Here is a 13,553-nt window from a genome sequence, read left to right on the forward strand (position 1 = left end):
ATGCTCTCTTAGTCTCTGTTAATTGAAAAAGTAAAAAGACCTTTTTTCTTTGCAATACAAGTTTTTAGAAAAACAAGTTATTTCCATGATGGTAATCCAATACATATACATATATTCTGAGATGCACATGGGTGTTTGTTAGTGGATTTAGTTTTTACTTAATGAGAAGGCATGTCACACCACTCCCCTGGAAGACACTACTTGCAATTCTGTCCTTATTCCACCTGACTTGGTGCTTGTCTAGTACAAAAAGCCTTCTCCTTAGGGGTATTTGTTGAAAACAATGAGAAGCAATTGATTAATTTTGTAACTGACTGAGGTAGTAAATAACAGTTACGGTCAACAGCAAGTTAAAGAAAAACATTAAAAGGAAAAGCTAGGAAATGAGATACCCACAGAGGCTTTGAAAAGCTCTGGTATATACTTAGGACTCTAAGACATGCACAGGCATAACACTGTTCAAAGGTGGAGACGAAATGAAGCCATAGATAAGCAACGTTATTGTACAATATTGAAAGGAAGTTGGTACTAATGAAATGTGTTGTTACAAGTTAAGAAGCTAACTCTATTTAATGTAAAATAAGGTAGTAATGGAAGATTAGTGGAACATAAAAGACATCAGGCTTACAGAAAACACTCTAATTTGAATTAAATACTCTAATTAAGTAAGAGATTGCCAGAATGAATTTTTAAAATGATCCTAATATGTATATATACTGCCCATAAGAAATGCACTTTAGATTCAAAGATCCAAATAGGTTGAAGGTCAACAATGAAAAAGATATAATAAGCAAACAGTAATCAATAGGCAGCAAGAATGAATATATAACTAATATCAAACAAGATAAACTTTTTTTTTTTTTTTTTTTTACAGGGACAGAGAGAGAGATAAACAGGCACAGATAGACAGGAAGGGAGAGAGATGAGAAGCATCAATCATTAGTTTTTTGTTGCAACACTTTAGTTGTTCATTGATTGCTTTCTCATATGTGCCTTGACCATGGGCCTTCAGCAGATCGAGTGACCCCTTGCTGAAGCCAGCGACCTTGGGTCCAAGTTGGTTAGCTTTTTGCTCAAACCAGATGAGCCCGCGCTCAAGCTGGTGACCTCAGGGTCTCAAACCTGGGTCCTCCTCCACATCCCAGTCTGACGCTTTATCCATTGCACCACCGCCTGGTCAGGCCAAGATAAACTTTTAAATAAATATATTGACCAGAAACAGAAAACACATTTTATTATAATAAAAAGTCAATTTTCATTAAGAAGATATAACAATTATAAGCATTTATGCACCTAATAACAGAACACAAAAATACATAAAGCATTAACTGACAGAACCTGCTACTGGCCATGAACTGACACTCACTACTGAAGCTGATCTCTTTCTTTCTCACATGTGAGTAAAGCACTGTTTAATCCAATGCTTAGACTTCTCCTGATGATAGGCAACAGATGCCACCTAAGCAAAAAACTCCTCACAAAATTAGACCCAGGACCACCTGGCTTCACTGGTGAATTATATCAAATGTTTAAAGAAGAATTAACATCAATCTTCACAAACTCTTTCAAAAAAATAAATGAGGGAATACTTTCCAACTCATTCTCTGAAGACAGTATTATTTTGATACCAAAACCAGACAATGACATTATAAGAAAAGAAAAATGCAGACCAATATCTCTTAACAATATACAAACGTAAATATCTTCAATGATATACCAGCAAGCTGAATCTAGAAACATACAAAAAGTATTATACGTACGTACATCATGACCAAGTAAAATTATTCCAGAAATGCAAGATCAGTTCAACATTTAAAAAACAATTATATAATACACCATAATTATGGTACAGAAGACAAAAATACCCCCCACATGTTCATTTCAATAGACACAGAAAAAGCATTTGACAAAATCCATCACTCTTTTATAATTAAAAATACTCAACAAAGTTGAAAGAGAAGGGGACTTCCTCAACCTGATAAAGACTGCTACCAAAAACCCCACATCATTCTTTTTTTTTTTTTTTTTTTTTTCTTTTCATTTTTCTGAAGCTGGAAACAGGGAGAGACAGTCAGACAGACTCCCACATGCGCCGACCGGGATCCACCCGGCACGCCCACCAGGGGCGAAGCTCTGCCCACCAGGGGGCGATGCTCTGCCCATCCTGGGCGTCGCCATGTTGCGACCAGAGCCACTCTAGCGCCTGGGGCAGAGGCCACAGAGCCATCCCCAGCGCCCGGGCCATCTTTGCTCCAATGGAGCCTTGGCTGCGGGAGGGGACGAGAGAGACAGAGAGGAAAGCGCGGCAGAGGGGTGGAGAAGCAAATGGGCGCTTCTCCTGTGTGCCCTGGCCGGGAATCGAACCCGGGTCCTCCGCACGCTAGGCCGACGCTCTACCGCTGAGCCAACCGGCCAGGGCCCCACATCATTCTTAATGGTGAAAGACTGAATGTTTTCCCTCTAAGATCAGGAGTGTCCTCAACACTTCTATTATTCAACATTGTACTGAAGGTTCAAGCTTGGATAATTTTTTTTGAAAGGCATCTAGCTTGGAAAGGAAGAAATAAAACTACCTCTATTTACATGATCTTTTACATAGAAAATCCTAAAGAATCCTGAAAAAGCTATTAGAGTTAAAAACAAGTTTATAAAGGTAGGAGGATACAAGATCAATATACAAGAAACATTTCTATTTCTATACACTAGCAATGAACCATTCAAAAATGAAATTAAAAGAGTTCAATTTATAAAAGCATCAAAAATAAAATATTTAGAAATAAATTTAACAAAAGAATCACAAAACTTGAACACTCAATTTCAAATTTTACTAGAAAGGTACAATAATCTAGAGCAGCAATTTTCAACCAGTGTGTGGCAGCTGCCCCTTAGAATGTCAAATAAAAAAATTACAACAGCCAATACAACAATAGCTGTCTGGTGCGAATAAATCAAAATTATACCTATTTTTTTGTTAGACTGGCAAAAATTTTTTTTGGTGTGCTGCAGATATTTAGTAATTAGTTTATGAGATGAAAAGGGTTGGAAATTGCTAATCCAGAATAATTAAGTAAAAGTAAGCAAGTATAGGGCAGTTCCTCAAAAAGTTAAACACAGAGTTATCATATGACCCAGCAATTCTCTTCCCAGATACATACTTGAGAGAACTGAACACACATGTTCATACAAACACTTGTACATAAATGTACATAGCAGCATTATTCAAAATGGCCAAAAAAGTAGGAACATTTACTTGCCCATTAACTAATAAAGCAAACAAAATTTCAGCCATGCTTAGCTGATTTTATTGTGCGAACATCTGAGAGTGCACTTACATAAACCTATATGGTATAGCCTACCACACCCCTAGGCTATATGGTATAGTCTATTGCTCCTAGGCTACAAACCTATATGGCACGCTATTGTACTGAATACTGTAAGCAACTGTAACACAATGAAAACTGTTTGTGTATCTAAACACAGAAAAGGTACAGTAAAAATACAGTCTAAAAGATAAAAAATAGCACACCTGTACAGGGCATTTACTATGACTAGAGCTTGCAGAACTGGAAGTTGCTCTGGGTGAAAGGGTGAGTGTGAAGGCTAGGACATTACTGTGCACTACTGCAGACTTAATAAACACAACACCTCCTTCCTTCTGAGAGGGCCAAAAATAGAACATCAAAGCTGTCAATGCTGCTCCATGTACAGAGCTGTGGACTAGATTGACTGGAAACACCATGCAGACTGACTGGTAAGGCACAGATCACCATAATAGCAATCTGTAGGGAGGAAGTGAAAGAGATCTTAGTAGCAATGAGAAATCAAGGAGAGATAAAGGAACACAGGGGATTGTTATGGCAATGTGGTTTTGCCTATTGCATGTTTGAGCAGTGGTCAGATTAAGGAACATTATGGTATTCATTAAAATAGAGGGTGTAGAATTGAGGACTCAATTTTGTTTTCTTTTGTTTTTGACTGCAGAAATTTGTTTTTGGTTCCACTGATCCTATCTGGTGCAAAAGGCTCTCTCTGGCATTGAATTGATAGAAGATAAAAGACTTATTTGAGCATTATATCATTACAACCTGAAAATATTTCCACAGTCAAGGGACAGCTTGCACTACCACAGCAAGCTTTTATTACAGTGGCAGTGGCACTTAAGACTTGTTAAGGTAGTTCCTGTGGACCTGTGTTCCTGTACAGCAGGGGTCAGGAACCTATGGCTCGCGAGCCAGATGTGGCTCTTTTGATGGCTGCATCTGGCTATAAATCTTTAATAATAAAAAAATAACGTTAAAAATATAATACATTCTCATGTATTACATTCCATTCATTTCCTACCACTCATGTTCATGGTTGAGGGTGGCTGGAGCCAATCACAGCTGTCCTCTAGGACAACATCAAATTTTTATTGGATAATGCATAACATACACAGGTTGTTGTATGGCTCTCACGGAATTACATTTTAAAATATGTGGCATTCATGGCTCTCTCAGCCAAAAAGTTTCCTGAACCCTGATGTACAGGATCTTAAGTTTTCAACAAAGAATTTATAGCAAAAGGCACTGAAGACCATCAAGCTTGATCTGGGAGAGTTGTAGCACCCTCTGACCACGTAGGGATGGGGAAGAGGCTCCTTTGTGCTGAAAGAGGTCAGGCTGACTGATTGGGATATAATCTGGGCACTCAAAACTGAGGTGCTGTGCGAGGGAACCTATTGCCAAGCCCTAAAGATACTGCTCCTGCCAGAAAAAAAAAAATTCCTCTCAGCCACATATCATTCCATTTCTTAAAGGAAGTTTAGCTCCATTATAATCTTATGAGACCATTATCATTTTTGTGGTCCAACATTGACTAAAATGTTGTTATGTGGCACATGACTGGACTCACATATGATACAACATGAATGAACCTTGAGAATATTATGGTAAGTCAGAGTTTTCAACCTTTTTCATCTCATGGCATTCATAAACTACTAAAATTCTGTGGCACACCAAAATATATATATTTTTTGCTGATCTGACAAAAATAATAATAATTACCTACCCTTTTTGCTCCAAAGTGACTTTTAAAAAAATCAGGTGCCTATATTGTATATAAGGACTTCTGGTACCAATGAATAACCAATCAGACACAATCTTATTATGTGACATGACCAGTAAGATGCAGCTTTATTATATGACCTATGTATTTATGGTTCAAGACAGGACATTCACACCAGATGGCTATTGTTGTGTTGGCTGTTGTCATTTTTTATTTGACAATATAAGAGAAAAGAGGTCACTGCCCCTGACTAAATAGTCAGATATTATGTGTTTTAAAAATTCTTACAGCATTCTGGTTGAAAATCGCTGTGCTAACTGAGAGATACCAGACAGAAAGGACACATATTATATAAACCCATTTGTGTGGAAATGTCCAAAATAGGAAAATCCATAGAGACAAAAAATATACTACTGGTTGCCAGGTACTAGAGGGAAGTGGCGATAGGAAGTGACGGCTAATTGGTAGGCAGTATGGTTCTGAGCATGATAAAAATGTTTGCAATTGCCAGACCAGGCGGTGGCGCAGTGGATAGAGCATTGGACTGGGATGCTGAAGACCCAGGTTCGAGACCCCAAGGTCACCAGCTTGAGCGTGGGGCTCATCTGGTTTGAGCAAAAGCTCACCAGCTTGGACCCAAGGTCGTTGGCTCCAGCAAGGGGTTACTCGGTCTGCTGAAGGCCCGCGGTCAGGGCACATATGAGAAAGCAATCAATGAACAACTAAGGTGTAGCAATGCGCAACGAAAAATTAATGATTGATGCTTCTCATCTCTCTGTTCCTGCCTGTCTGTCCCTGTCTATCCCTCTCTCTTACTGTCTCTGTAAAAATACATAAATAAATAAATAAATATGTTTGCAATTAATGATAATGGTTGCAAGACCTTGTGAATATACTAAAAGCAATGAATTTCTACAGATTAAAAGGGTGAATTTTATGGTATTTAGACATACCATCTCAAAGAAACTTTTTAATGTAACTGAAAAATTGAGGACTTCAAAAAAGAATGATGGAAAGTCATAAGATAACATGTGCTGGCTCTATGAATCCACTTGTTCTAGTCAATCTCCTTGAATAGTAATTGTCACACTACTCATTATGGTTGTAAGAGTTCTAATTCTTAGCATCCACTATAACTAATTCAGAGCACATTATACTCATTATATTATCAAGGTATCAATGTTGGCTCATTAAGAAGTCTTGTAGGGCATGAACTAGTTGTTTCAGTAATGTACTGAGAATTCCCAAAATGAACTAAGTATATTTTAAAATGCTGAATTTGAATGGGCCAGACACTGCAAATTTGAATATGTAAAATTTAAGTAATTCTTTGATTTTAAATGGGTATACAATAACAATGATGACATAATTTCACTGATAGGGTACCAAGAAATCTGAATTTGCCATAATATTCAGATCAAGAAAAGTTACCAAACTGAAAATGAATGAAAAAATAAAGAAAGAGAGAAAGGGCTAGAGTCAAAAGAACACTAAACACATCTTGGTTAAACAGCTATGGTGAAAAACAATTTCTTGGCCCTGGCCGGTAGGCTCAGCAGTAGAATGTTGGCCTGGTGTGTGGAAGTCCCAGGTTCAATTCCCGGTCAGAGCACACAGGAGAAGCGACCACCTGCTTCTCCGCCCTCCCTCCCCCACAGCTATGCCTCAGTTGGAGCAAGGTGGCCCCTGGCGTGGAGGATGGCACCAAGGCCTCGCCTCAGGCATTAAAATAGCTTTGTTGCTAAACAAGCAATGGCCCCAGATGGGCAGAACATCACCTAAAAAGGGGCTTGCCAGGTGGATCCTGGTCAGGGCGCATGCGGGAGTCTGTCTCACTGCCTCTCCAGCCTCTCGCTTAATTAAAAAAAAGAATTTCTTATCTTGCAACTAACCATTTTGTTTCTAGAAGACATGGGACATTGGGTTAATAGGTTTCTTTAAACGTAAATGTTTTGGCTACTGAAACATTAAAAGAACAGAACATCTGTTTTACAAGTAAAGACAGATTGTATGGAAGAATCAAATATCAAACCACTGATTAGACTAGCATTTAATTTGTTCTATTTAAGTTTTCAATAAAAGTCAATGAAATTACATTCTTGAAATTATAGGTCAGCTATAAATATTTAACACCAAAAAAACCCTAACACTAAGATGCTTTAGAATATAAAGAAGGTAAGTATTAGTACATTTTAATTATTTTTCATCCTACTTCACATTTATATCAAAATCAGGTTACAAAGCACTCCCTCACAAAAATCATGTTTAAAGTATTATAAAAGGGAAAACTCACCATCCATGAATTCTGTACATATTGAAATCCTGTTTTCTACAAAAAATGCACCATAAAACCCTATGATATATGATGAATCACACTGTAACGAAAATAAGACAAAAGTAGTTTAAAACCTGCAAGCCAATACCATAGGCATGCTTTATAAGAAAAAATGACCAAGAAAAAAATTTACCTTATAAAGAATTTCCAATTCAGACATAATTTGCTTTTGAAGTTCCAGTGTAATATCTAGTAGTATGACCTAAATAGTGAAAGGAACACATCGACAGATTTATTCACCTTTAAATTAAATACAGCTTCAGTCACTAGGAAATATAAAAACTAAAAAAAATATGGTGTTTCCTTTATTCATTTCTCCTTTCTCCTCGCCACCATTATAACCCCCAGTAATATAAACTGTATCCACATCTTGTCTAAGCCTTTGTATTGGGGGAGGTGGTATACAAGTGATTGATGGGACCAAGGAAAAAGCCAGGTCTCAAAGGTCAGTATTAATGGCTTTAAAAGTCAGTTAAGTTATAACACCCTTAATTTATACACCCTATTTTGGCCACATTGGTTATTTTCAGAAGAGAAAGATAGGAGTGACCCTGAAACCATTAAAAAAAATTGCCTTGTAATTCAGACACTAGGCGATACACAGAAAAGGAAGATGAGTAAAAATGACATTTAAAGTAGGGTATTTAGTTATAAGAGAAATAAGGAGTTTTACAAATACATCATCTATTTATTCTTCCAGCTGCATAATGTTTCTTTGCTAATAAAGTTATAAAATGTTGGAGCCTGAAGGAACCTCGGAAATTATTTCATCGAATGCCCTTCTCTTAGAGGAGAAAGCCCAGGCTCTGAGGAGTCACATGACCTGGCAATGGCAGGCCCCTTGCCTGACTCTGAGGACAATATGGACAGATGTTTCTGGTTTTCTTTAAAATACCAACAACCACTGAGTCAGGTTCATAATGCAAAAATTCAAAATACTTTATTAACTTCCCTAGAATAAATACTAGTTTATTTCAAACACCAGTTTTTTAAGAAAAAGACCATCAACTTGTTCAAATTTTACTTAGCACTTCAGTAAAGCCAACTCAAGGGAAACTGTTTCTAACTTAAAAAAGACAGTGATGAGAATAAAATAGTTGGAAGACAATTTTAAGATTTGTAGCAGAGTTTCTGACTCTAGACATTTCTAGATAAAAATTGAACATCCAGGATTACCATGATAGTGTAGTTATACACCATCCAACATTGAACTACATTTTGTATTACAACTGCAGAATATATATATAATCATACTGGAGGAAAAATCCATAAATTATGAATTGCAGACTGCTGATAGAGCAATGAAAGAAAAGGATAATTCTGAAACACATTTTATAGTAATGACATCCATTTGGGGGGGGGGGAGGAAGAGAAAAAAAAGCATAGCTTGTTTCTATGAAGAGTTTGCTTTAGGGTTATTTATAAAAGCTCTCACTAAACTAGACTGTAAGTGTAATACAAAACTGCCAAGAAACATTTCTCCAGATCAATAGTCATTTTGCCAACAATATTCACTTATGTTTTTGTTCCTGTGTAAAACTTAGCAACAAAATAAATCCATCTAAGGCTGTTTCAAGTCTATGCCATATAATAGTAGAACTATTCACACCAGTGTGTCGAGTACAGGGAATCTTTCATCCTAAAAAACTCTGCTAAACAGAATGAAATCATTTCCCTTAAAGCAGTGGTTCTCAACCCTGGCCTCATATTATAATTACCTTTATTTAAAGCTATTAACATAGCCTGACCAGGCGGTGGCAAAGTGGATCGAGTGTCAGACTGGGATGCAGGGGACCCAAGTTTGAAACCCCTAGGTTGCCAGCTTGAGCATGGGATCATAGATATGACCCCATGGTTGCTGGCTTGAGCCCAAAGGTCGCTGGCTTGAGACCAAGGTCACTGGCTTGAGCAAGGGGCCACTCACTCTGCTGGAGTCGTCCCTCCCCCGCCTCCCGTCAAGGCACATATGAGAAAGCAATCAATGAACAACTAAGGTGCCACAACAAAGAATTGATGCTTCTCATCTCTCTCCCTTCCTGTCTATCTGTCTCAATCTGTCCCTCCCTCTCTCTCTGTCTCTGTCACAAAAAAATAATAAAGATATTAACATAAATATATATGGCCACTTTAAATAAATCCTGATGCACAGGTATAATGGAATAGGAATTTCTAAGGTTGGACGCACCTCTTAGCATCTCTTAAAAACTTGTCAGGTGATTTCTAACACACAATAAGAACCACTTATTTAAGGTTTCAAAAATACACATACTCAGTGCTTAGTATGACTACTAAACTATATTGCATCTCTAGGCCCCTGATCTAGAAATGACATGATTCCACATGGCCAGCCAACACATTAGTATTAACTCCAAATGACTGAATGTAAACATACCATTCCCTTGATCAAAAACCTTAATTGGGTTTGCATGGCCTAGTATAAAGTTAAAATTCTAGCATGATATTCAAGGACTTCTACAATTTAGTTTCAACTTGTTATTCTAGCTCCTCCCACTATTCCCCAACACGAACTCAACCCTCAAGTGAAACCAGATGATTTTTACTGATCCCCACAGTCCTGAGATTTCCCCCACTTCCAGTCTTTGATCTATCTGTTCCATCTACTTGAGGTGTACTTCCTCTCTCCACTTCACAGTCATTGATCATAAAATCTTTTTTATCTTTTAGACCCAGCTTGAATGCTGCCTGCACCTCTAGGAAGTCAGCTCCAAAGCCCTCCATCAAAATTTATCTTTAGCTTTGGGCCTTTATTTTTCTCCTTTTCATGTTTGTCTTTACCATTCATGCCTCATCTTCTAAAAATAGAAGCCTAAAGAGCAGAGTGGTTGGAAGCCCCTCTAGGGCAAGGGGTGAGTTTTGTGCATCTTCTTCTAGCCTCTCCCTGCATAGGTTCTTACAGTATGGGCCATTCGGTGAGGTGGGATTTAATTTAAATGATTTTTACAACCATAATTCTCTAAGTAAGATTCTATTTCTGAATAGGAAGTAAATCGATTGCTTAATTTCTACAACTGAATTTAAAACCAAAGATATAAATACCAAACTAAATAAAATTGTCACACTAATGTGAAATGTATGTAGCAAGTAATACTGTATTTGTGAGGCCAATCTACTGCACTCTAATGGGTCTTGATCATCCTTGGTATTTGTTGTAGCCCAGAACAGTAGAGATTCCATAATGGTAGAAAAGTGAATAAAGTGATTTCTGGGAACTTGAGAAGGAAAGTAAAACTCACCTTAAAATAACTACTGAAATGCTCTTTTATTTTCTGGAAGAAATGGCACTCTAGGTGGAAGGTTAATTCTCCTTCCCTAGGGCATTCCTGTGAGTGAGCTTTAAAACTGCTAAAATTAAACAAGTCCAATTCCTTCTTTGAGGGTAATGGGGAAAAGCAAGGAAATACTAATTTTCTTTTTGAAGTACAAGAAAAGAATGGACTTCTTGAGTTTTCACTATTATCATTACTATTTTTCTCCTCAGGAAGAGCTAAATTTTTCAAACTCGAGAGACTGCACATGAAGCATGCTGTGGAGAAAGGGTTAAGTGAGAAGCTGGAATACCTGCCCGCGCTCCGCAGCTCTGCGCTGCACCTCCAGGACAAACAGGATGAGTTGTCACGTTAAATATAAGCAGTCAAGTGACTGAATTATAATTTACTCTGTGCTCAATTTAAATTAGTGTGAGGCTATTAAAATATACAGTATAAATACGGCAATTCATCACAACCTGTCATGGATGACTTCATTTATTTGCTGGAGTGGCACACGCTCCACTAAAGGGAAGGAGAGCAAAATCACAGGTCAAATTAAGCCGCTATTCTGTTTTAATTTGCTTATTTAATCTGTGGCAACGTAATTGTCTTTTACAGTATGTACAACTCAGAAAGGAAATTTGGGAGGATTACAGTCAGTATACAAATGATTAATCAAATGGTCCATTTAAATGCTAGTTTAAAAGCAGCAGAAACCCAAAACATTCAAAGAATGATAATCAGCACATGCTATATACAATGCTAAGAAATTTCCTGTTAGAGGGATTTTTCCCAATTAGAAAATACGTAATACCGGGAAATCTATTAAGCTCTACTCTTTGAAAGGTTTTATAGACTATATTAATGGTATAAACAGGGTCTATTTGCAGGGTGGCTAACAGTATTTTTATTTGTTTTCTGCTCTACTTGTTCACAATTGTCTTGCTCACCTAACTACTCCTCATCTAAAAAAACCCAAAAAAACTACTTAGAGACACATTTCATGAGTTACAAAACACAATCACATCAAATACTTATCTTTAAAATATCATTAATATCATTTTCAAAATGCTTTCTTTGAGGCAGACATTTTTCTAAATTCAGTAATATAAAATAAAAATTCAAGGTATTTCTACTGTCCCCAAAATTTAACTTACTTTTAAATAGATGTAAAGTGTATTTTCCCATCTTTAAAGTCTGAAAAGGGAAACATTACAACATAGGTGGGGTTTTTTTGTAAATAAAAATTTTAAAGTATAAAATTTTTAAATATTTTGAGTAGGAATTATAACAGATTTTTCAAGGACTCTCATCTAATCACTCCCACAGATATTCAAAGTGTGGTCCCACTGACCGCTTGACTTGGGAAATGAGATTTCTCCCACTCTCTGCAAGCATCAGAGCCCCTCAGGTGATTCTGTTCAGACAAGGCTGTGATTTGCTGCTCTTCACAGTCCCTCTGTGACACCAGGCAGCCCTGTTTCACAGCTGAGGTCACCGAGAGGTTCAAGTGACATGCTTGAAGTCACACAAAAGTCAGAAAAGGGTCAGGAAAAGATCAAATGTGCGTCTAACTCTTAACCTTTCATTTCACCCTATAATATTAAAAAAAAAAAAAGTTAAGGAATACTATGGCTGAGAGCAATGGTCCATACAAAGAACATCATGGGATATTTTGTATGTGAGCTGAACCTGCTTTCAAGATGTTACTTCAAAAGAATGAGTAAACTGAAAGAAACAAATGAAAGAACAAAATGTATTTATTTCGGTTAGTCATTCAACAAATTACACTGAACATCTAATCATTGCCTACAGCACTCCACACTAGCCCTCCATGCAGTGTTTTCCATGAATCAGCAAGTAAAATAAGACAGGACCTGTTCTCCACTTACAAGGAGGCTTCAATATGATAGGGGAATATACATGTATACTAATAGCAAACTACAAGGTAGTATATAATAACACCTATAAGAAACAGAGAATCATCGATGTGACATAATTTGTCTAAGTTCAGCAGAGTGGCTTTGGAGCTGACCCTTGAAGGGTGTTAAGGATTTTGATAGGTGGAGACACAGGTGAAGGCATCTTATTAGAGAGAAATACATGAGTCAGTGCTGAAATGAAAGCACCTGCGTTCAGATAAGGCAACAAATTCAACTTAAAAGCAGCAGAAGGTTCAGTCACATAGAAAATGCTATAAAAGTAGGCTGATGACATATTGTGGAAGATTCTGAGTTCCACCCCATAAAGTTTTCAGTTTACTGGGAAATGTGGGGCCTTTGATGACCTTTGAGTGGGAAAGAGACGTTACCAGAACTACGCTTCAGGAAGCCAAATCCTTGGGTAGTGAGTGACAATTACAGTACAGAGGTCAAGAGCATGGACTTGGGGCAAGACTTGCCTGGGTTCAAATCCTGGTTCTATTGCTTATTAGTTGTGGGACCTTGGGCAAGCTATGTAATTTCTCTGTGCCTCAACTTCTGCATCTATAAAATGGGAGTCAATAATGGTAACAATGGCCAACAGTTGTTGTGAGGTGAGTATTTAATGAGGAAAATGTATGTAAAGTGATTCTATTTCTAAGAGAACAGATTAAAGGCTTGTCAACATGTCTGACAACAAACAAAAACCAGCATCTGGATTAGTGTAGTGACAAGAAAGGAAGAGATACTAAAAACAAAAACAGAAGCAGAAAAATCAACAGGCTTCCAGATATGTGACATTAGCCAATACATGACAGTGATCCTTGAGAGATGGAAAAATAAGAGACGAGTCCTATGATCGTCCAGGTGACTGACTAGGGAGTTTCCAGGCCCCAGGGCAGGAAGGAGAGCCCAGGAAGAGCTCAGCCACCTCCCTAAGCTGGGGAGACAGAACTGGGATCTAAGGAGACCAAGGCGCTGGAG

At 37.6% G+C, this 13,553-nt stretch overlaps 1 protein-coding gene across 7 annotated transcripts in view; it reads right to left on the minus strand.

Annotated features, from left to right (window-relative positions):
* MAP2K5 (mitogen-activated protein kinase kinase 5) overlaps window positions 1-13,553 on the minus strand; it is a 288,637-nt gene that overhangs the window by 169,662 nt on the left and 105,422 nt on the right. For all 7 annotated transcript variants that reach the window (XR_010731284.1, XR_010731283.1, XM_066276317.1 and 4 more), the window contains exons 10-11: window positions 7,512-7,580; window positions 7,337-7,418 (exon numbers count right to left, since the gene is read on the minus strand). Coding sequence is in view for 5 of the 7 variants with exons in the window: in XM_066276317.1 (XP_066132414.1) it covers window positions 7,337-7,418; window positions 7,512-7,580 (151 nt within the window). In the remaining 2 variants the exon portion in view is untranslated. The remainder of the gene's footprint in view (window positions 1-7,336; window positions 7,419-7,511; window positions 7,581-13,553) is intronic.

Source organism: Saccopteryx bilineata, chromosome 4 (assembly GCF_036850765.1).
Source record: "Saccopteryx bilineata isolate mSacBil1 chromosome 4, mSacBil1_pri_phased_curated, whole genome shotgun sequence".
Classification (NCBI taxonomy): domain Eukaryota; kingdom Metazoa; phylum Chordata; class Mammalia; order Chiroptera; family Emballonuridae; genus Saccopteryx; species Saccopteryx bilineata.